The sequence below is a fragment of the Ambystoma mexicanum genome, chromosome 11 (assembly GCF_040938575.1).
Source record: "Ambystoma mexicanum isolate Mex_15411 chromosome 11, UKY_AmexF1_1, whole genome shotgun sequence".
NCBI classification, from domain to species: Eukaryota; Metazoa; Chordata; class Amphibia; order Caudata; family Ambystomatidae; genus Ambystoma; species Ambystoma mexicanum.
Window position 1 is genome coordinate 1438687152 of NC_090934.1, and position 24399 is coordinate 1438711550.

The following is a 24399-nucleotide window of genomic DNA, read 5'->3' on the forward strand; positions in this document are numbered from 1 at the left end:
CGTTCTGCTGCAGAGGTTGCAGAATAACGCAAAGCAAGATTCATCCACCGGGTGTGGTTTAAATAGCCTCCTGTAGTGCTTAGGTGTCTCCTTCCACAGCCACGCCTAAGTAAGAAAAGAGTTCCTGGTAAGAAAAGAGTTCCTGCCTTCCAGAAGAGTTCCAGTGTTCTGAATCTAGGGAGTGGCTCCAGCCCCACCCAACAGGAAAAGTAGTTCCAAACAGAAGAGGATCAGAGGCTCAACTGGCAGGCAAGTAAGCAGCATGGTCTGCTGAAGGTAAGTCCACCCAAGCATTATGAGCCCGGCGCTTCCAGCGCTGGGACTGGGCATATTTATGAGCCTGGTGCCACTGGCGCCAGGACTGGGTCCAAAAGGTCCCAATTGGGACTGGTTGGCACTCGGAACCTGGGTTATGGATCTGCTTCCAAGGGAGTTGGGAAAACCCTGACCTTTTGGAAGCAGAGATCATGACAGTACCCCCCCTCAAGGCCCCTCCCAAACCGGGCTTCTCCGGGGGTTTTGGCTTGTCAGGAAATGTTCGGTGAAATCTTTTGATTAGGCGAGGTGCGTGGACATATTCAGCAGGTTCCCAGGATCTCTCTTGGGGGCCGTAGCCTTTCCAGTCAATTAGGTAGAATAGTTTAGATTTGGAGATCTTGGAGTCCAGAATGCTTTTGACTTCAAACTCGAGTTCTCCATCCACTAGGATAGGTTTTGGATATTTGGTTAGTCGGGTTTGAGGTTGCACGGGTTTTAATAGAGAGACGTGGAAGACCGGATGTATCTTCATGTGCGGGGGCAAGTCCAACTTGACCGCTACTGGGTTTACTATGGTAGTGATGGAATAGGGACCAAGGTATCTTGGGTTGAATGTGCGTGGCCCTTTTAGAGATAGATATTTGGTGGATAACCAGACTTGATCCCCTACTTGATAGTGAGGGGCTTCCTTCCGATGTTGATCTGCTCCTTTCTTGTATTGTTCTTTAGCCCTTTGAAGGTGAGAAACAGCTTCCTTAAAGGCTTGGGTGATTGTAGAATGCAGGTAGTCTACTGCTGGTGTTTCAAGATCTTGGAGGGGATCCAACTCCGAGGTTCGAGGGTGACTGCCGTACAAAAGAAAAAACGGGGTTTTCCCAGTTCCCGAATGGACAGAGTTATTATTGTAGGCATACTCGGCTATCCAAAGGATATAATTCCAAGTTTTTTCAGTTTGTTGCAGCATGCAGCGTAAATACTGTTCCAGAGTTTGATTGGTCCTCTCGGTTTGTCCGTCGGTCTGAGGGTGGTGACTGGTCGATAGTCTCACATCAATTTGAGCCGACCGACAGCAACTTCGCCAAAAATGAGAAATAAATTGACTACCTCGATCCGAAATTAGAACCGAAGGAAAACCGTGCAGTCGGACGATGTTTTCGAGAAATTCTCGGGCCAGAGTTGCTGCTGTTGGCAAGCCTTTGAGCGGAATGAAATGCGCCATCTTGGAGAATAAGTCCACGATTACTAGAATCGTATTGTATCCGGAGCATGGAGGTAGATCGGTGATGAAGTTATAGAAAGCGTATGCCAAGGGCGAGGTGGGATGTCAATAGGGCGTAAGAGGCCTGCTGGTCTTTCCTTTTGACTCTTGTTTTGGGCGCATACTCCACAGGACATTATAAAGTCTCTGATATCTTTTTTCCAAGACGGCCACCAGAAGTAGCGCTTGATCTTTTCTGAGGTCTTGGCTATACCGGGATGACCTTCCATTAAAGAGTCGTGATAACAAGAGATTACTTTTTTCTGTAAATCTGTGCTGGGTAGGTATAATCGTTCTTGGAAATACAATAAGTTGTCCTTTACTGCAAAGTCCTTTCCCTGCAGATGCCAATTCTGTATGTCTGCTGGAGTTACAAGTTGCCTGGCTTTATCCTTAACTTCCTCTATGGATCCTGTGGCGATTACACCCAGAATTCTTTGTTCGGGAATGATTGGTACAGGTTTAGGGTTGACCAGGTGTTCTTCCACTCCCATCCGAGAAAGGGCATCGGCTTTACCGTTCTTTGTACCAGGTCGATAGGTAATTATGAAGTCAAACTCGGCAAAGAATAATGCCCAACGGAGTTGTCTAGAGGATTGGGCTTTTGCGGTCTTCAAATATTGCAGGTTTCGGTGATCCGTAATCACAGTAACGGTGTGTCGGGCCCCCAGCAGATAATGCCGCCAAGCCTTAAAGGCAGACTTGATAGCCAGAAGTTCCTTGTCAGTAATCGTGTAATTGATTTCAGGAGGCGAGAATTTGCGGGACCAAAATGCCACGGGATGCAACTGATTGGTTACCGGGTCCTTTTGTGATAGAACTGCCCCCATGGCAAGGCTTGAAGCATCAGTTTCCACGATGTAGGGGAGTTCGGGGCGAGGGTGTTTTAAGATTGGTGCAGAGATAAATTTAGTCTTCAAATCCTGGAAAGCTTGTTCCGCCTCGGTAGACCATTCAAAACGTTTGTTTTTCTTTAACAAGGCAGTGATGGGCTGGACTATTCGAGAGAATTCGGGGATAAACCTGCGGTAAAAGTTAGCGAAGCCTAACATGCTTTGCACACCTTTTACGGAGGATGGTGATGGCCATTTGAGAACTGCATCGACCTTCTTTGAATCCATACGCACTCCGCCAGGTGATAATATGAATCCCAAGAATTCAACTTCAGTCACGTTGAAAACACATTTTTCCAACTTAGCGAAAAGTTTGTGTTGACGCAATCTTTCGAGGACCATTTTCACGTGTTTCCGATGTTCAGATTCCGATGAAGAATAAACGAGGATGTCGTCAATGTAAACAACAACACATACATCTATGAGCTCTCTGAGGACATCGTTCATAAAATATTAAAAGGCGGCCGGGGCATTGCAAAGTCCGAAGGGCATGACCTGATATTCAAATAGCCCATACTTGGTGCGGAAGGTAGAGAGTTAGCCTGATCCTTCCGGAAAACATCTTGGTATTCTAAGTATTCGGGAGGTAACTGGGGAGTCTCTGAAGAAATTGCGGCCAGTGCAACACCAGGTGGAGGGTGACAAGTAGAGACACATTCTGGAAACTGGACCGTGCTTGCTCGCCAATCGATCAGAGGATTGTGTTTCTCTAACCAAGGTATTCCTAGAATAATCTGAAACTGAGGGGCCTTGATCACATCGAACACGATCTTCTCATGGTGTCCATCTTGACTTACTAGCGTCACCTCTTGAGTGGTATGCGTTACTGGCCCGGAGGCTATCTCCGTACCATCCACCGTAGTAATGACGTCCTTTACAGCCTTGGGACAAAGAGTTAGATTCATCCTCAAAACCATTTCATGATCCACATAATTGCCGATGGCACCGTTGTCGACGTAAGCTTCAATTGCATGTAATCGATCCGGATTATCAGGGCTAATGAGGACCATAGGTATCACGAAATGCGAGGTCACGGAACTGGTTTTCACGCTCGGCAAGAGGACCTCTATTCTTGTCGGGCGAGGTTGTTTCCCTGCTCAGAGTTTGTAACTTTGGTAACTGCAGCTCCTACTGCCTTCCTGGCAGGTTTCACCGGACAGTCTCGAAGAAAGTGCCCTGAGTTTCCGCAATATAGGCATAATTGCAACTGTTTCCTCCTTTCCCGCTCCCTTTGTGTTAGAGGACCTTTCAGACCCCCTATTTGCATGGGTTCCCCGGAGTCTACTCCTTTGGAAGGAGTTGGCGGTTTGGAAAATACTCGAGCATCAAACTTGGAACGATCGGCCTTCCTGTTCTGCAGCCTGTGATCTATTTGAACGACCAAGTCTATATAATCCGAACAGTCTTGTGGGGGATTCACTACTTGGGCTAAAATGTCTTTGAGCTCTCCACGTAGACCTCTATAAAACAGCGTAATCCTTTTGTCCTCAGGCCATTGAGTTTCCACTATTAGTCTATTGAAAGATGCAATATAAGCCAAAAGGTCTTGATTACCCTGTCGCAACGAAAGAAGCTCATTGTCCAAGGCCTGCCCCTGTGAATGTCTTGCGAACAGTTTTTCCATACTAAGCTGAAAGGCTTGAAAATCATGGAGAACCGGATCATCTTGATTAACTAGAGGGATCGACCAGTCTGCCGCATTGCCACTAAGGTACGAAAGTACAAAAGCTACTTTTGCTTGATCAGTTGGAAAGGCTGCTGGCCGGCATAAGAAGTGCAACCGGCACTGATTGATAAATACTGCAAACCTCTTTGGGTCACCAGAAAATCGTTCGGGCGGAGCCAGAGGTACATTCCCAGGTAGGTTGATCTGCACTGGATTCATAGAGGATGTTGAAGGAAGATTTGCCCCTGATGCGGGTAACGGGGTCTGTCCGGCTTGTGACTGTAGCACTTGTCTAGCAAGATTGTCTGTTCTCTCCTTGGAAATAATTAGTTCCCTTCTTAGAGCATTCGTTTCCTGATGAGCTGCATGCACTTCTGCCCTTAGTTCCCCAAGTAACCGGGCTAGGGTGTCAGTATCCGAGGTTTCCATAGCGCCTGGGCGAGAGTTTTGCGGTAGGCTTTGCGTTCTGTAACGCTCACCTGATTCTCGCAGAGGCGCCGGTCTTGACTGGGCGACTACCGTATCTTCAAAGGTGATGTGTAGCACCCGGTTGGCTCTTTGGGCTGGACCTCTGTGCACTGTATGCCTGACGTGTAGAGTAAGATGTCTGCAGATAGAAAATATGGGGTTAATGAACTGGGGTTATTGGGGTGTCCCTATCTCTTTCCTCTTCTCCTCTCCTGTAGACCCCCAAAGGTTAACGCTCTCACCTTAGGTAAGTGAATGCCGAGCTCTCCATCTGCCTCGGGGCAGGGTGCTGTAACCAGTTTCTTCACTGGATAGGTAGCGCAGGCCTCTTGACTTCAGAGGACTGCTGTCCGTCGTTTACTGCACGAACGGTAAGTTTCGAGTCATTCAAATGTCTTTAAAGTCTTTAGTAATGATGTCTCTTGTTTTGCAGGGTTCCGGCGATGGCGGATGACGGGCTGAAGTGAGTTGAAGATGGAGCCTGTGTGATGAATAGAAGCGCCTGGAAGCACGTAAGTAAGCGCTTGTTGCCTGCTTCACTATGCGCTCTAACTGTCTTTTTATTTTGCAGGTACGAGTTCGGAGCGGCTGCAGGGTGCCGGAATACCCACTGGATTAGATGTGGAAAGGAGTAATGGCACGTGAGTATTAAAGTTCCCCAATGTCTTTAAACGCACCTTGTTTTGTCTTTCAGATGCGGGATGTAGCGCCGAAGGCCTCCGGAGCGTGCAAAGAGTTGGTAAACTTTTGTCTTTCAGATGCCGGAATGCTAACCTGTTCTTTCTTGTCTTTATAGGTGTTGCTGAAGACTGGATTCAGGATGGTAAGCCTTTGCCTTTAGGCCCAGGACCGGATGCAGAAGAAACGATGAGCGTTCTGCTGCAGAGGTTGCAGAATAACGCAAAGCAAGATTCATCCACCGGGTGTGGTTTAAATAGCCTCCTGTAGTGCTTAAGTGTCTCCTTCCACAGCCACGCCTAAGTAAGAAAAGAGTTCCTGGTAAGAAAAGAGTTCCTGCCTTCCAGAAGAGTTCCAGTGTTCTGAATCTAGGGAGTGGCTCCAGCCCCACCCAACAGGAAAAGTAGTTCCAAACAGAAGAGGATCAGAGGCTCAACTGGCAGGCAAGTAAGCAGCATGGTCTGCTGAAGGTAAGTCCACCCAAGCATTATGAGCCCGGCGCTTCCAGCGCTGGGACTGGGCATATTTATGAGCCTGGTGCCACTGGCGCCAGGACTGGGTCCAAAAGGTCCCAATTGGGACTGGTTGGCACTCAGAACCTGGGTTATGGATCTGCTTCCAAGGGAGTTGGGAAAACCCTGACCTTTTGGAAGCAGAGATCATGACAGTAAGGGACCGATGGACTCTTCCACCACTTCCGCATCAGAGAATTCTTCCTGAAGAATTACATCCGGAAGTTCTGCCATGTGCCCCAAAGGTGAAAATTGCTGTACCAGTGGTTCAGTCTCAGTATTCTTCTCAATGATATTGCTTTCAATGACAGGAGTTTCAAATGTGGACGGCAGTAATTCCTCCGTAACTGCCGAAATTTGTGGTGCCTCTGAAGGTGTTATGGACGATGCTATCTTCGTCGACGACTGAGATTTTCCCGTCGACGAGGGCTTCGCTGCCGACTGAGATTTTCCCGTCGACGACTGAGGTTTTCCCGTCGACGAGGGCTTCGCCGTCGACTGAGATTTCCCCGTCGACGACTGAGATTTTCCCGTCGACGAGGGCTTCGTCGACGACTGACATTTTCCCGTCGACGAGGGCTTCGTTGACGAATGTGGAGTATGTTCCGTGGACGACTGCGTCATGGATGAATGCTTTGTGGACGAGTGGTGTTTCTTGCTCGTCGACGATTGCTTCGTGGTCGACATGTCCGATGACGATGATCTAATTGTCGACGATGTCTTAAGCGTCGTCGATGATGGTTTCGTCGACGGTATGGCCGATGACGGGCCTTTACCTTTCCCTTCATTCGTGGACGGTTTACCCGCCGACGACTGCCCCCCCCCCGTTTTTTGCAAACTCCTCCTTACCTCTGGAGGCAGATTTTGCTGACTTTTTCTGGCTTGGTAAGTCAACTGGAGGCAGAAAGGGTATCAATTCCAGCTTCCTCTTTTTGGACTTGGGAGAGGAACTCCTTTCCACTGAAGAGGCCCTTCTCTTTGAAGTTTGTCTCTCAGATGGAGTGCTGGATTGGACAGGAGCTGTTCTGACAGACTCTTCGTCCGAAGATTGATCCCTGGATTCCAGGTATGAAAGGAGTCTTCTATGCCTGTCATGAAGGGTCTTGGTGGAAAAAGTTCTACAAATCTCGCATTTTTTAATGTCATGCGGGTACAGACAATAAATGCAATGCTCGTGGGGGTCTTTGTAGTAAACCAATTTCTTCTTACACCTCGTGCAGTCCTTGAACAGGGAAGGCTTCCTGACAGCCTGAGGTGCCTCCATTCCTGAAGAGAAGTTCAGTCGACGATTTTGAGAGAAAAACAACAAGTTTTGTCTCCAAGGGTAATTGAAAACAAAGCCCCTAAGAAGGGGAACAAGATGGAATGTATTTTTCCAAATACATTCCACACAAAAGTAGAAAGAATTTGAAAAAGCTCAGAGAGCTTGAGGATTCCCTGTGTCTGTTAGACTGCGGTGAAAAATCTGAAGATGGCTGCCGGGGGCGGAGCTTAAGCCCTGCCACCTCATTGGCTGGGGCCATAAAGGACCAAAGTGAGGTGGAGGGACTACACAATGAAATGGCTCATAGGCCATAATGGGCTATGTACATGCAATGCTAGGTAGCAGTGTGTGTATATTTAAAAAAAAAAAAAAAAAAAAATTATCACTGAGGATTCCCAGTCTGACGACGGGGAATATTCAAGCATCTGAATCTATGAAAGATCCAATGCTGGAGAAACAGTAGTTTATCCCAGAGAAGGTATTTCAACCTTTTGGAAGTCTAAAAGACATCCCTGTGTCACTGCACTGAGGGTGCTGTGTAACACACAGGAAAAGATGATGCATATGGAGTTATCTAAAACTCCAAAATCAAAAAACATAAGAGTAAAACACACATCAAAATACATGGCAGAGTGGGAAAGAAGGCTCACACACTTTCCAGGTAAAAAAATCAATTCCTCAAAATCCAGCAAAGTTTCTGGGGGTCTCTAAGGTGAGGGGAATTAGCACATTTATGAGAATTCTCCCTAATGTCGGTTATTTAGGGTTTTCAGTTTTCTTGGAAAATAATCCATCCTTGCTTTCACCAGATTATCTTGCTTTCCTTAATTCATCTGGCAATTTGTCTTTTTGCAGCAGCATGGATCAGTTCCAAATTGGGACTCGTGACCAAGAATTTTAACCTGCATACTTATTTCCTTCCAATACCAACACATTCCTATGAGACATGGTTGCAATCCTGTAAGTAGCTGTTCAGGAAGTTCTAGGAGAACACTTTTTGTTGATAATGGCCTGTTTAACCATATAAGAAATGTGACCGAGAAGTCCAGCCTACAAGGAAAACTAAACTACACTGCAGAAGATAGATGTGGCAGAACAGTACGACTTAACTCCTGAGAGGAAGGAGCACTGGTAGGAAATTTCAGTTATTTCACACAGTTAACCAAAGAAAACTTACAACCCTGGTATACTGAAAAATATACCCTTCTATCCGAATACACCAAGAAACTAGCAGGCAAAATAAGAAGTATAGTAGCATTAAATAGGTTAACATAGCACACATTTTAAAGTGAATAAAAAACCAGTAAGGGTCAGTTAAGACTCAAACCCCTCCTCACGCTAAAATAGAAGACCAATATCTGGCGATTGAGACGGTACATATCGACTAAGGAAGGGGGAAGAAAACGCAATCCTAGCTGAAGTACATAGTCCTAGTCAGAGCCTCATGTGCAACAGTAAGCACAGTAACAGTAATCCTAAAACTGCAGGACAGAGAATTATAAATGATGCAAAAGCACATCTGACACTAAGTGAAGGACCAGGGGGACAGGAGGAGGATAAAACTAAAGTACACGAAGCCGGAGGCCACCAAAGGTCAGAATATATTTGTATCTGTAGCATCAACACAGTACATTCCAGGAAAAAACAGTTACTTTAATACTTGGCAGTAATACATTGTAATCAGACATTTCTAGTTGGCAGGATTGTAAAGCAAGGCTTTAAAAAATGCATACAATAATCAGTGGCTCCCGCAAAAATTCCAGGCACCCAATAGGGGCTTAGGAAAATCTCCAGAGGCCATTATGTACCTCAAAGGACATTTTAGGAGGAAGCCCAAAAGGTCCTGTAATGCACGTGTGCGAAAATGAGCTAAAAACATGGCGCCGCTGTGTGGCCATTTTGGACATTCATTTCCAAAACCGCAATGATGTCTACGTTTCTGTGAGCTTAGTGAGCAGACATGAGTTCTGCCACGGCTGCGATATGTATATTTGGAAGCAGAGGAGCTCATTATGGAAGATAGTTGGCGTATTGGTCAATCAAGGACACGCCAGGAAAGGAGTCAGAGTTGTGCAAGTGCAGTGATAAGGGGTGCTGGGAATGAGCGTGCGGGATACAAAGAGGGTTTTTCCACTATTCACTGGATTTTCCCACTCTGTGCTCCCCATGCTTGCTCTCGGTCTTTCAGCCAGGGACGGTTGGCAACCTGAGGTGGGTGGGGATTTGCTCGCCAGAAGACAAGAGGTATCCGGGTAGTAGACAGATTTTATAACCAGAACGCTCTGCTCCAGACCCCTGTTAGCACGTGTGATCTATCTGCCCACCTGCCTTGGGTCTGGGTGGAGTTGTAGTGGCTGAGATTACATTTTCACCTTCAACTGCACTGACTGCAATGTAACTTATCTATCCTTTTTTGTGTATATGTCTATGCATAACCCACTCTATTCACTTTCAGAATGTGTGCTTATATGATTGGTCTGAGTGTGTGCTATTGCCTCCCTGAGTCCAAGAACTTTTGGTTAGTGTATTAAGGTGAGTGGTCCTGAGTCCCTTATACGTGACTATGGAAATATGACTCTGGAGCCTTGGGATGATGCAGAAATATCATTTTTCTCCAAAAAAGGCAAATTAAATGTCTTTATAAATGTTCCTGACAGTTCCTTCACTGCCAAGGTCTTTTCTGACTGAATAGAGGATGTTTTCCTCTAGCTTCCTCCTATTCCTTAGTGTCCTAAGCCCACCATTCGCTCCTTCTCTCTCCTTCCTCTCCAATGTTCAGAAATAAGAACCACAGACTTCGTAAGTTCACTGGCTTTTATCTCCTACGTATGGCTTGCTTCCCCACCAACCAGACCTGGCCCTGTCTAGATTGCTTCCTATAGGCTGCTTCTACTGAGTTCCGCCTCCTTCATAATCTGCTGTCCGGGTCCTCATTTCTGTTCCACCCCGGTAGCCCTGGATGACATCTCTCCCTCCCGTTATGCTCTGCTCGTGTCGTTTTCGTTGCCTAACAGCATAAGTAGAGCCCTGCCCCCTGGCCCCATTGTTACAGCGCAAAGTCTCACTCTTACTCTGGACACGTGTCTTCCACGCTGGTAGTGCTGCCACTCCATAGTGTTTCGGGTCGCCAGAGAAATGGGGGCGGCTGACATATTGATGCAGTGAGTGAAGATTGTGTTGGCTGATTTGTGCAGCATGTGCATGTGTGTTGTACAACCACTCTGGAACGTGAGCATATGCTCCCCCCATTAGAGCGCGTGTGTATGTCTTTACTTGATACAATTCTGGCTCTTCATGCCCATTCAATTCTTGGCCCCTTCTTTGCTCCGTGGTTCCATCAAGTTGCAATCCCCTTCCTTGCAACTTCCTTCCTGGCTCCGCCTTACAGTGACACAAAAGCAAAACGGGTCCCCAAAGGAATAAACAGGACTAAGTCAATAGGCAAAGCCGTGGTTATGGAAAAAAAGAAAGTTAAATCCAGTTCTACTCCAACAGTGCAGGGAAGATGACAGCCAATCCCATGGAACACCAGAGGAGACCCTATAGAAGAGTTGCAGTGTCAAGTGTTAGGTAAGATTTCTATTGCATCAACTTCCACTCCATATTCTATGGATCCCAAACATTTTGCTTCTGTTTTTGCACCTGTCCTGACTTTGACGCGGAAGTGAAGCCTTCAGCTTCACTCCGCTGTCCTTTTACTCATTTTGTTATGGGGAAACTGATCAGTCCATCAGACTATCACTACTGAAAAACTATGTTTCCCTTTCGTCTTTTTGGTAACTTTTTAACTTAGAATGCAGTGCACTGGCGTTAGACTGGATTTCTAAACTCTGGCCTTCTGCACAGATGTTTAGCAGGCCAACCTAGTTATAGTGAACAGGGCAACTCTGGTTGCCTAGACAGACCAATCAAGGTAGCATGGAGAGAGGTCAAGGCTGAGTCTCAGGACAAGCAAGTGTAGTAATGAGTAATCAAGGATTACACTTTGACAGGTAAGTACAACAATACTCTTTACTGGCCAAAAACACACACCATGCAAATGACTAATAATAAGTAGTAGTATCACACAACACTAAATCTTAGTATTCACCCTGTGTCACTCCTTCGGCACTACCCTTAAAGTACTCAAAAGGGCTGTGTTAAACTGCCTCATCAATTTCTTAGACATCCACATCCTTCGAGATCCCCTACAAGCAGGTTTCCGCTACGGTCACTCCATGGAAGCGGCTCTCATGAATGTGTCCAACTTCATCACCTCTGCTAAGCACTCCAACCTATCCTCTATCCTAATTCTCCTTTACCAGCCCTTGACTCTGTCGATCAACTCTGATCTCCTTAATACTTGCTTGGTGTTAGGACAGTTTTTCTGAAGTCCAACTAAGGGCTTAGTAAAACCATTCAACTGAGATAGTACAAGAATCCACTCTTAGTAGAAGGCTGTACCACCTGAGTTCATGGTAGCGTAGGCAGAGGGTTCTATGTCATTCATCGACACCCGTTTTTACAATGGTTGTTTTTCTGTGGAATAGTTGCCAAAAAAAGTTTCAACATTTTTTTACAATTATTTTTTGTGGGGGTTCCTCTCCAAGTCCCAGTCATTTACCTATTTTGTTTATTCCCGACCCCCCCCCCCCCCCAATCCTTTATTTGCTCCCTCAAAACGTTTTTTCAGCAAAATTTCCACGGAAAAGCACCTGTCGTAAAAACAGGTTGTTGATGAAAGGACGTCATACCAGACAGAGCAGCCAGGCTTATCTTAGGAGGGAGAGAGGGCAGTAGAATCAGAACAAAGAAATTGTATTATAGAAATGGTCCATAGAAACACGGACACACTTCATTGTAAAAATAAAGGGTTACTTTTATATGCAAGCAGACCAAGAGATTCTTGGGTAAGTTCTATCATAAGGCATATAAACACAACACTATGCTTTAAATACACAGATCAAAGCACAGACCTTATTTAGAACACCTAACATTATATCTAGGTAAGTCAGACCTTTGCATACACATTCGGTATCAGGCAAACCCATTCACGGGGAGTAAAACCATAAGTTACTTTCAGATTACTTTACATGAATACAAGGGTGGTAGACCCTGTCAGTTATGCAGGGACACAACAATGAAATCACAGTCAACCAACTTGCAAATATACTTTTCTGAATAGGGGAACACAGATTCAAGGAACAGTGTATACCTCTACTATCTTTGTGATAACACACAGTTACACTAGGTGAGGAAGACCTTTTTGGTGTGATATACAATTACAGCTGCTTTTCAGCTCAGTCGGACACAGTCTAAGATAAGCAAGAACTATTTACACTAATGTTGGATGCTCCAGGCAACCCAAGGTCAGCTACACCTTAAGGAACACTTCTCAGGCATGGCACACAGCAATTCTGGGCAGGTACGACCTAATGTTGTAATATTCTATTACAGTTGCTTTTTAAGATCAGTGGAGCATAGATTGAGATAAGCAATACCTCTAACTTGTTTTAGGATGGCGCAGAGTGAACACAAGGTAAGTAAAACCTATATACTTTTTAAAGGAGCTATCAGCAACTTAAAGGTAAGTATAACCTTATGCAGACTTATTCTGGACAGGCTAACAGCAAGTCAGGGGAAGCAAGACCCAATTGGGGACACTCGTACATCTATCCTAACAGGAATAGTAAAGTGAAACCAACAAGATTACTTTTGGTGAAGAGGCACAACCAATTCACAGGTGAGTAAATTTACTTTATATATACTTTTCAGAATAGTGCAACACCCATTCAAGCAAAGTAAGAATGTTTGTAACTGTGCACTCTCAGAGGAGTTAAAGTTACCAACCAATCTCGTTTACAAGTAAGTCACTTTTGCACACTTGTTATTCTTTTCAAGGCAGAACCTTTTCTTATCCAGTCCTTCCCTTATTGTTCTAGGTGCCAGATGTAGGCAGTGTGAGATAGGGTTCAGTTGCAGGCAAAGTCAGAGTTCCAGAGGAAGACTGTTCAAAACAAGTAAGTAGTTCACTTTAAAGTTAGTGGAGGGTCTTCACAGTGGGCCTGGGTGAACCGGATCAGTGGCCTCCCAATAACAGAAAACACCCCAAAGCTATACAGAAATGACAAAGGCTTAAGATAGGTAAAATAACCCAGCCAACACATTGCCTTAGCACAGACGAAGAGTTGCAGCAGGAAAACTTCAGGATCTGCAGCCAAAAACCCAGTTGATGGATTCCTTTGTCAAGAAGACACAAGACAGGACTTTGGAAGGACATTTGCAGCAGGGCACACAGGAGAAGGCTCCAACCAAGAGTTTCCTCATGGGTGGATGCGGCTCTGTGGATTTGCTGCCTTTTCAGGAGCACATAAGAAGACAGAATATTGCTGGTCGGATTCTCGTCGTTTGCTAGGTCCAGCACTCTGGTGAGGGGACTTTCTGGACAGGAATCGTGCCTCTGGAGATCCGGCAGGATGCCCACAAAGTTTCAGCGAGATTCGGAATTCAGAAGACAGTGCACCGCACAATGGCTCAGGGTCCCAGGGTGTTGGGGAGAATTTTCAGAAATGTGCTAATTCCTCTCTACCTTAGTGACCCCCAGCACTTTTGCTGGACACTAGGACTTTTTAATTTTTAACGTGGACAGAGTAAGACCTTTTCCCACTCTCTCATGTATTTTACTGTGATTTAAACTCTGTTTCTTTTTGGTTTTGGAGTCTGACAAATTCCATAGGCATCATCTTTTTACATTGCGACACATAGCACCTTCAGTGCAGTCGCACAGGGAAGTGTTTCAGATTTCGCAAAGGTTTAAATACCTTCTCATGGATAAACTACTGTTTCCAAGAGCATAAAAGTGAAATTGACTTTACTTACATTTGTAACTTTCACACTCCATCTTACAAAAGGGTGCTGGAGAGGTTACTTCATATCTTTGTCTAGTTTCTCATGCAACAGTTTTATGTTACCCTTTCTACAATAAATGGCTGGAGGCAGTGGTTTACTTTCAACTACCATTGGGAGTTTTTACCGCGGGCTGCGTTCGCAGCTGCAGTAAAGAACCCATGGATGCCCATTTTGTCAAAATGGCCCCAGTGTTCTTTTCTCGCCATTTCTTGCTAGAAAGGTCCTTTTTGAGATTTACAAATAGTTAGAAGGGGATGATCAAACTCTGCGCCAACTTAAAGTTGTTTATTTGTAAAGTAGTACGTGCCAGATATTAGACGTGGAAGTACTTGCAAGTCTTGGATGGTGATTGAGTTCAAAAAATATTTTTATTTGTAGAATTCCCAGTTTATGCACTCTCTACACGTGTTTCACCATTCGATTGTTAGAAATTGCTCATCAGGAGAAATAGAAGCATTTTACCTTGCATGTTCTAATTAATCAAGTGGAAATCAAAAGCAAAAAAAGATACAAATTGTCTTTTTGTCACTTACCCATAGATTGGTTTTTTTTCTTTGTCCTTAATTCTAATGGTCAAGCAAAACAAAAATGTGATTTCCTATTAGGTTTCACAAAATAATATTTTCGTCATTTAGCTGGCAAATTGACTGTTGAGTGCCCCAAAGGAAAGAACAAAGATGAAGAAATCAGTTTTCAGGTTTTAGCTAAAAAAAAAAGATTTACTTCGCGTGAAAAACCAGGTTTGGTCGCTTTGTTCGTTATAACTTTGGCGGGATTCACGAGTGAAGCCCGCCTCTGGCTCCAGTATGTCTGGCAGGGGCAGAAAGTGAGGGAGGTGTCTGAAACTCCCTGTGCTTAATCCCCTCGGTTACAGGAATGCACCCAAAAGGTGATTGGCCGGCTGGCTGTGCGGTAAGGACAGCCACCCTGCTGTCCGATTGACAGCCAGGCTGGAATGAATGGGAGAAACCTGCATGAGAGACACAGCTTTTTGGCTTGGAAGGCAGAGTCGACCACTGGACGAAGGAACCGAATGTGGCTATCATGGATAGCCACATTCTGGCCAGCAGCACACAATCAGGGGCATGAATGTGGACATGGAACAGACAGTCCAAGCCACCACATCTGGCCACACACACTGACTGCCAATTTGCCTGGGAAAGCAGCAGCATTGCTTGGGAAAGGCTTTCAATATTTGTCAATTCCGGAACAGAGAAGACAGGAAGAAGGCCACAGACAAAACAGTCAATAGAAAGGCAAAAATCTTGTGGCACAGCCATTATAGAGTATATGGTGCTCTTTACGGCATTCTGAAGTAAAATGAAAAAGTGCACGAGTAAGTCAAAAATACAGTCGAAAAATATACAAAAGAAAGTTATGAGTATGCAAAGTATCCTAACTGCACTACACTTTAAGGTGATGTGTGCAGCTTTAAAAATAAAGGAACATTCCTAAAGGAGACTTTCTCCAAGTGCCGATAGACTAAGGAATTGATGATCAGTTTCCCCATAAAAATCAGCACAATGCAAGGAAGTAAAGCATAAGGCTTTACTTGCCTCCAATAATGTGTCCCGAAGTCAAAAACAAAATCAAAAAGAGTATCCCATAGACATCTATGGGAGGAAAGAAGCCAAAAGAACATCTTTCCTAACAATCAGCACGAAAACCATTGGTACAAAACGTATTCAGATTTGTGCCACATCTAATTTCTAATATATTTATTCATGGTAAAATATACCATGTAAGTTTTGAAAGTAAGCCTCTGTTCAAAGATGTTTTAACTGGTATGTTCACATTTTGTTATCTTCTACAGTAAAGGTTGTTTCCCAAACGAACATTAGTTTTGCAGTTGCTTTATACAATACCTTTTTCTCCTTTGGAGGTTTCTTTTCTTTGTTAGCTTCCTTCTTAACAGTTGCCTTCTTTTCTTTGTTCTCTTTATTATCTTTCTTTGTCTGTTTTTTTTTCACTGGGGTCTTTTCCAAATCATCTTCCTGTGAACAAAGACCACATAATTTTGATCATCAGGCCACAAAATCAATGATTTTAGGACAGGATGTGTTGCAGTATGAATATGAGTTGTGATAATATAGTTAAGTATTCATTATGAAAACATTTATAGTTATACTGTATTTTTAAGAATTTAAGGTAGCATTATCTTGTATTTACAATACAACTTGTCATATCTGTGTATCGTATTAATGTTTGCCCTTGACACAGTACGTCATATGTTAAATATTTGTACTTGGTACCATACAGAGGATGGATTATATCTGAGATTTTTAAAGATCTATATATTTACATGAGGGGGGCTCATTCAGCACCCAACCGAGGGGGCTCCACTCCCGTGGTGCCTCTGTGTCCAACCCACCCGTCAAAGGGGCACGCTATGCTTGCCCACCCCTCCAGCGACTTCTGTATGTTGAACTTGTCGGCTTGGTCGCTTGTAGGGATACTCCAAGGGCTTGCTTCGTCAGCACTCCCGCCCCCTTTGGGGAATTGAGAAGTTGGAAAGTATGCCAGCAAAGTTGGAGAAATGTGGGACAGAATGACAGCAGACCCAAATCTTTAGAGCATATAATGACCCTGATTCAAAGCATTACGGTACTGTCACTTACACAAGTTCATCACACAACGTCATCAGTTAATATCAATTAATAAACTTCAAACTCCTTAGGAATTGTAGATTTGGAAAGTATACCATCAAAGTTGGATGTATGTGGAACGGAATGACCCCAGACTCATGAAAAGTTACCTGAAATCGTCACTTCTTTATTCACAACTCCATCAGTGAATAAACTCCTGTGAACAGAATTCAAATGCCTTAGGGATTGAAGTTTGGACACCATACCATTAAAGTGGGCTAAATGTGGAACGGAATGAGATCAGACTCATGTCTGGAGGATATACAATGACCACAATTCAAACCGTTACAAAAAAAGTTACACAAAATCATCACTTATACACAACTTCACCAGTGAATAAACTTCAAACGCCTTAGGAATTGCAGATTTGGGCAGTGTTCCATTAAAGTGGGCTAAATGTGGAACGGAATGACACCAGACCCATGTCTGTAGGACATACGATGACCCTAATTTAAAATGTTACAAAAAACATTACATAAAAACGTTACACAAAATCGTCACTTACGATTTTTTATTATAGGGTGGATATCTATGTGAACAACATTTAAATTTCACTAAAATGATTACAACATAAATAGAAGGTTATGCACCATAGTGACTAATGTACTCCTAGTCCACAGTCCTCTAGTCTGCCCCACAGGGACAGGACCAGAGCTTTTTTGCACTGTTCAAGTAACTTTCCCTTTAAATGTGAAATATCCAAGAGTATGCATGGGTGTGTCTGCCCATGCTGACTCCTCCCACCAGACTCACCTACAAGTCCTTTATCCACTCGTCAGCTTCTACTAACTAACCGATGGAGTATGGGTTGTATGGAGGAGAGGGTACCATGGACTATGAGTACAGCAGTCACTGCAGGAAACAACTGATTCTTACTCCTATGTCCCACCCTCTTTCCTCCACACCAATAGAAGATTTCCTAGCAAGAAAACTTCAGGGAGGATAATCGTCAATGAGTTGTGAATGATCAAGCTGTCCTGTGATATCTAAAGTGAAGAGGGAAAACCGAGATCAAACCCATGCCCCCTCACCCCAGGCGCATATACAGAAGAACAGCAGGAAGAACACGGAGCGCACTTATCCTTTGAACCAGGCCCCAGCGCACCCATGGGTGACAAATATGCTGAAACATACCCACTTCACCAACAGTGCAACTTCCATGCTACATTAGAATCAATGCTGCAATATCAGAATCTACAAACACAAAAATCCCTGTTTAAAGGCTTGCAAATGCCTATACGAATTAACATGGTCTAATTGCACAGTGTAAAGCCATGTTTCAGGAGAATTACAGCCAAGTTCATTTCTCTCACTGAACCTGGCTGCAGAAGCCTTCAGCAACATTCCTCAGTTGCCAAGGTCGCACATTCAAGATAAGATTGCTTTCTGCAGACAAACATTCCTCGCAAAACCCCCGAGCTGCCAAGGCCGCACATTCAAGATAACATTGCCACAAATGCGAATAAACCACGGCAACCCAGTGTGTTTTTTTTCTTCTTTCTGGGAAAGAAAGCCATTTTCTCAAGGACTCGCACAACATTTGAAACATAATTGTAACAAGAATGGCGCAGCCCAGCCAATCTGCGCTCAGAGCTCAAGTGCAAACTGCTTTCTTCAGCTAAAAAGTTATGGGAACAAAGTCATAATGTAACAAGTTAGAATTAGGTAATGGGGGCTGGCACAGCTAAACCAACCCACTGACGCAAAAGGCCAACATCCAATTGTCAGGCTCTCTATAAGGGCTACAAAGGTAACCTATCACTTAGCAGCCAAAAGCAGGAGGAGATAGGTTTCTGGGAACTGATCCAATTTTGTGAGGTCAGCCTGCAGTGTGATTACAAAGCTGGCTTGCAAGCCAGCCCCGGAAAGACGGCGCCTGAACTCTCGATGTGCACGATGCTCTGCGTGTTTTTTTTCTTTTTTGCTGCCAAGAAATAAACGCAGTTTGGAACATGCTGCTGCCTGCTTGGGACTCTGTTGCATTTCTGGGGGCCATATGGGAGGTGTTGGGGTCTCCCATAGCTGGTGAGGGTATGGCTGCTGGCCCCCCACTGCCCTGGTGGGGGTCCAGCTTCTCCCCAACAAAAGTTACTGTGTCTATTCTGGAGATAGAATCTAGATAACAGTACCTGCATAAGGCAGCATGAGAGGCCCAAGTAGCACCCTTACAGATCCTATCCCAGGGAATATTGTGCTGGACGAACACAGCTGGGGCTTAAGCTCTGACAGCACGAGATTGAAGGCCCCATGGGTTAGCACGCACTTGCAGGTGGTAGCAGTGGTTTATACACATAACAAACAACGTGGCTATGGTGGCTTTGGAAGTCTGACCCGCTAGGAAAGATTTTCTTTTTGCTGCTTTCCTGCTTTCCCCCTCTAGACTTCTATGGGATACACTTTATTTCTGCTTTGTTATGAACCCTGTCCTGACTTTCTGTAGGTAGGTAAAGCCTTCTGCTTTACACCTCTTGCCTGTTGGCTCATTCTTATGGGGAAACTGATAAGCACCTAAGCCTATCAGTACTGAGAGGCTAGGGGGTTTGTTGGGTAATATTTTAATAATTATGATAAATCTTCATGACCTGTGTCAACCTCAGAACGTTTTGCTTTGACTTGGTAATTATTTTACCATGTCCCTAGGTGAAGGGGTACCTTTTTCCTCCTCTCCCCTAGTCGTTTACTCTTTTTATGGGTGACGTTTATATTTCTCTCTATAGTGAATGGTTGAAGTTATAGTTTCCGACAACTTTTGGGCTTTGCTGGGTTGCCCCTCTGGGCTCGCCTGTACATTTTTCTTGAATTCACTTGGGTGAACTACTGTTCCCAAGTTGAAAAGAGGGATTTTCATCCCCCTTTACATTTTATATAGGGAGTCAGCACACCCCACTAAGATATCCCTCCAGCACTAAGTAAGATAGTGTGTGCTGGGTATAGAAAGTAAAGAAAATTAAGTAAAGTCAATTTCACTTCACTGCTCTTGGAAACAGTTTCACCAAGAGAAGGCATTTATACCTTGAGGAAATCTAAGAGACTTCCCAGTGTCACTGCACTGGAGGTGCTGTGTGACACGATGCAAAGATGATGCCTATGGAGTTTGTCAGACTCCATAAAACCAAAAAGAAACAGTGTTCAAAATCACATTAAAATACATGAGAGAATGGGAAAAAAGGGTCTTACTCTCACCAGGTTAAAAAAAATCAAGTCCTCAAAATCCAGCAAAGTTGCTGGGGATCTCTAAGGTGGAGGGAATTGGCAATTTTCTGAGAATTCTCCCTAAAACTCGTCCCGCTCAGACCAAGGAACAGGAGGATTTAATCCACTCCTGGATGAATCTCCTTACTCCAGTCAGTCATACTTTCTGGAGAGACCATCAGCATTTTGGTAATTACAACCCGACCTGTGTTCAATGGTAAATTCAAACCCCTGTATGCTGATTGACCATCTTAACAATTTAGGATTTTCCCCCTTCATCTGCATTAACCATCTAAAGGGTTTATGGTCTGTTTGAATCACAAGAGTAGATCCATACAAGTATGGTCTAAACTTCTTCAAAGAACACACAATGGCAAAACATTCACGTTCTATGGTTGCCCGCTTTGTTTCAGGGTCCTTCAGTTTTCTACTGATGAAGCAGATGGGGTGTTCCCTGCCTTTCTCATCCAGCTGACGCCGAACTGCACCTATACCTGTATTGGAAGCATCTGTCTGTACAATAAAGGATTGGTTGTAATCAGGAGCCCTTAAGACTGGAGCTTGACAAAGGGCTTGCTTAACTCCTACAAATGCCTTGGTGCACTCCTCATTCCATGAAAGAATCCATAAGCCTTTAGTCAGTTGGTGTGAAAGACCCTGTGGGCCTCCTTAGGATTGCCTAAATCCACTAAATAATTGACCTCTCCAAGTTTTCCCACAACCTTGAAGGGTCAAAACCATTTGTCTTGTAAGGTCCTCTGCCTTGTAGGTACCGTAACTAGAGCTAGCTGGTCTTGAGTAAACTCAACCATGTTGGCCCCATGGTCATGCCAATGCGTCACCATAGCCTGCCTTGTTTTCAAGCAAGCTCTCTGAAGCTTCTGTCATGTGCGTCATTCTCCTTCGGAGACCTAACACAAAGTCAGTGACTCTCACTAACTTGTGGGAAGAAGCACTCTCCAACCCCTCCTTGATTAGGGCCAAGGGACCTCTAACCGGATGACCAGAGAAGCTCAAAGGGGCTGAATCCAACCCCTTCCGGAGGGACGTCTCTATAAGCAAAGAGAAGGTATGGCAGTAGAAGGTCCCACTTTCTTCTAAGGGGTTCTTCTAAAGCACCTATTATGTTCTTCATATTCCTGTTAAACCTCTCTACTAACCCATTAGTTTGGTGATGGTAGGCTGTTGAGAACTTGTAGGCCACTCCACAGTTTTTCCACATGGCTTGCATGTATTGGGATATAAAGTTGGATCCCCTGTCAGAGATAAGCTCCTTAGGAACACCTACTCTGGCCTTAGCCAGTGCCGGAGCAGTAACAATCTCCATAGGTAAAGCTTCAGGGTACCTGGTAGCATGGTCTACCACAACCAATATTTATCGGTTGCCCGAAGATGTTGGAGGGTCTAAGGGACGAACAATGTTGATTCCTACCTTCTCAAAAGGGACTCCCACCACTGGGAGAGGCACCAAAGGTGCCACATTCTTGGCTCCACTCTTGCCAGAGGTCTGACAAGTGTGACAGCTTCTACAGAATTTATCTTCATCAGACTCCATCTTGGGCCAGTAGAAATAAAGCAAAATCCTTTCCTTGGTCTTCCTAAAGCTTAAGTGACCAGCCTAAGGAATCGCATGGGCTAACTGTAGAAACTGAGGTCTCACCTCCTGGGGCACTACAAGTCTTCTGTAGTCTCCTGGGGTAGACTCAATAGGTTCACTGTAGAGGTACAGCCTGTGCTTCCCTAGCTCTTGCCCTTCCAGCTGGGAAGCTGCCTGTTGGCGAAGTCCTTCAAGAGTAGGACACTCTCTTTGACCTCTGCTGAAGTCTGCCCTACGGGGCCACCTTCTGCCAGTAAAGACTGCAGCTCAGGATGGTCTTTAGGATCCAGATATCCAACAGGGGGAAGGTCTTCTTCCAGCTCTGTGTCATCCGTAGCTGACTCAACCTCTTCTGGTTGGAGCTCACAATCAGCCTCAGCTGGTAGGGTAGTCACTGGAGTGACCTTGGACTTTCCTCTCGGGGATGTCCTAGTTTGATGCACAGGAGTGCTATCTTTCTTGCTTCCCGAGACCTTGGGTTTCCCCTTAGTCCCTTTCTTCCTGGAATTAGAAGTTGGCTGTTCCTATGGAGTGGGTGTCATAGGTTCTTCTCTAATAACCCACTGAGAGTCATTTAAAGTGAGCTGTCTGGCCTTCCTAGTCTGCTCCTGCTTCCTTTTACCGGGAGGCCTGGGGGTACTTGATACAACTCAGAGTTTTTAAGTCATTTCCCACCAGGACTCTTCCAGGCACCTCACTTTGTATGCTGACAGGTAGTCTTACAGTCATATTGTTGCACTGGAGGAGAGCTGGTAGTATTGGAACCATCTGGATAGGGCCTACAGAAAGCTTAGTGGGGACTTTGGGTGCCTTAGCAACATCCTCAGGTTTGAAAAGGGTTTCATCCACCATTGTGATGCTGGCCCCATTGTCTCTAATGGCAGGGGTCTCCTGACCATTAACAAGTACACTATTCTTGTAGTATTCTTTGGTGTTATCTGGTATGGAGTTATACACATCTAGATTCTGCTGTTCCCACAGACCCAGGGACACTAAAGAAACACTGGCAGAGACTCCAATGGGGTCTTCAGCCAGTAGTTGAAAGTTTCCACTTACCAAATGTACTTTTCTCTCAGGGATGAAGGCTAAGGAGGCAGCATGGACCCCTGAAGGTTTAGCCTAGCATCTGGGATCCCCTTTCACATGGCCAGTTGACACACAAGCGTAACATTTTCCAAATATTTTGACAAATGAGGGCTTCTGCTGACCTCCCTCTGGTTTGGCACCAGAGGTTTCACTAAACTGACCTGGTTTCCCAAATGGCTTACCCTTCTTATGTTTGTGGCCCTCTTTTGGATGGGAGGTTTTAGAATTCTCTTTGTCATCTTTCTTGTGCTGCTTCCCCTCATCCTTTTTATGAGTGGCCCCAGAATCCTTGTGAGTAGCCCTGTTGGCAACCCACAAGTCAGCAGCTTTTGCTAGCTTACTAGGATCAATCTCTTTTGAGTCAGCCAAGTGCCGTTTCAGCTCAGGAGAGCAGGCATCAAAAATAGATTCCAACAAAAACAGATTTCTCATTCCTTCAAAAGTAGTTACTCTGTAACCCAACCATCTAAGTCTTTCAAACATTCACACACCGAGGTAGCCCAAGCGGTACCATCAGTCTTTTTGAGGGTCCTAAACCTCTTAAGGTACTGGGAATGAGATTTCCCAAATATAGTTATTAAAGCTAGCTTCAAATTTTCATACCCCAATCTTTCAAGTTCCCCCACCTCCATTACAATATCAGTTACAACCTGGGGGAGCCTAGACAAAAGCCAAGGAATCAACTGATTCCCTGTGAAACCCTGAATCCCATAGTTATATTCAAAAACACCCACTCAATCGACATTTCAAGTTTCACATCATATATACTCACTGATTATTTAGGCATGCAATGTCTCTTTGGACTGGAAGACCAAGAAGGCTCTGGGATAGAAACATGTTCAAGAGACAATTTCTTCATTTCAAGAGCATGTTGCATTTCCATTTCCCTTAGTTTGAAGTCCTGATGTTTATTTCAGCTTGGATTTGTAGCTTTTTGAACTCTAACTCAAGTCTCATTTTCTCAAGAGACAAACATTCTGGACTCAGTGATAGACCTTGTGGGGTCCCTGTGGCTAAAGGTTGAGGCAAAAAGGCCTGTTGAGGTATAGAGGGGCTCTCTTCCCGAGAGGACTCTTCAACAATATTAGAGATAGACTCTGAATGATCATCCTCATTATCATTTTCCACATTTCCTGGTGTAGTAGGTGTGACAGGCCTACTACCCAGACTTTGATTATTCAAACAATCTTGCAATCAGTTATTTTTTTTTTCTTTAACAGGGATATTCCTGACTTTACACATTTCTTTAAGTTGCTCTACTGTTAAAATGATCAGGGCTTCCTACCTGACGTTATCCATATCTGGCATGTTACAATTGCTTTTCTAGTGGAGCTTAGCCTTGTGAAGGTTTTTAGTTGAACAAAAGCAAAGCAAATTCCTATTGTAACAGCTCTTCAATATATCCTCACCGCCTGCCACCAGTGTTAGGCAAGGTTTGTATGCAGTTCCCTCTGGGACCACTACACACAACCCTGACTACAGGGATAGGAAACCCAACCTTTGGAATAAGCTTGTACTACACAGTTTTGGTAGCGTGTTGAGCAGCCAGGCTTATCTCAAGGGGTCAATGTGAGCTGCAGGTGATTTACACAGAGAATCACAGTGACAAGTATTAAAAAAACTCTTACACACAAGGTTTCTTGAATAAACAATTATACATTTATCAGTCAGTTATAATAAGCCTTCTTTAGAAGGGAGCAAAATAAAAGTAACACAAATATACTTCAATACACTTTACTTTAGTTTCTAAATCAGTAAAGACCCTTTTGGGATGGCCCACAGACACAACCTACACCCTCAGGTGACTTCAATAGCTAGGGCCTGGGGACATTAATATTTTACTTTTGGCATTTAGAATACTTTTTGAAGTTGATAAAAGGAAAAGGTTATTAGAACAACAAAAGACCACAAATATTCTTAAGCAGGCAAATACTTTTGGATCCCCTAAACCGAGTCATTCAGTATAATAGGCTAGGCCAAAGTCAATGGGCAAA

At 44.4% G+C, this 24399-nt stretch overlaps 1 protein-coding gene across 4 annotated transcripts in view; it reads right to left on the reverse strand.

The window, feature by feature from the left end:
* Positions 1-24399, reverse strand: part of CHD2 (chromodomain helicase DNA binding protein 2) — a 1289637-nt gene that overhangs the window by 168928 nt on the left and 1096310 nt on the right. For all 4 annotated transcript variants that reach the window (XM_069625070.1, XM_069625072.1, XM_069625071.1 and 1 more), the window contains one exon: positions 15751-15879. In XM_069625070.1, the coding sequence (XP_069481171.1) occupies positions 15751-15879 (129 nt within the window). The remainder of the gene's footprint in view (positions 1-15750; positions 15880-24399) is intronic.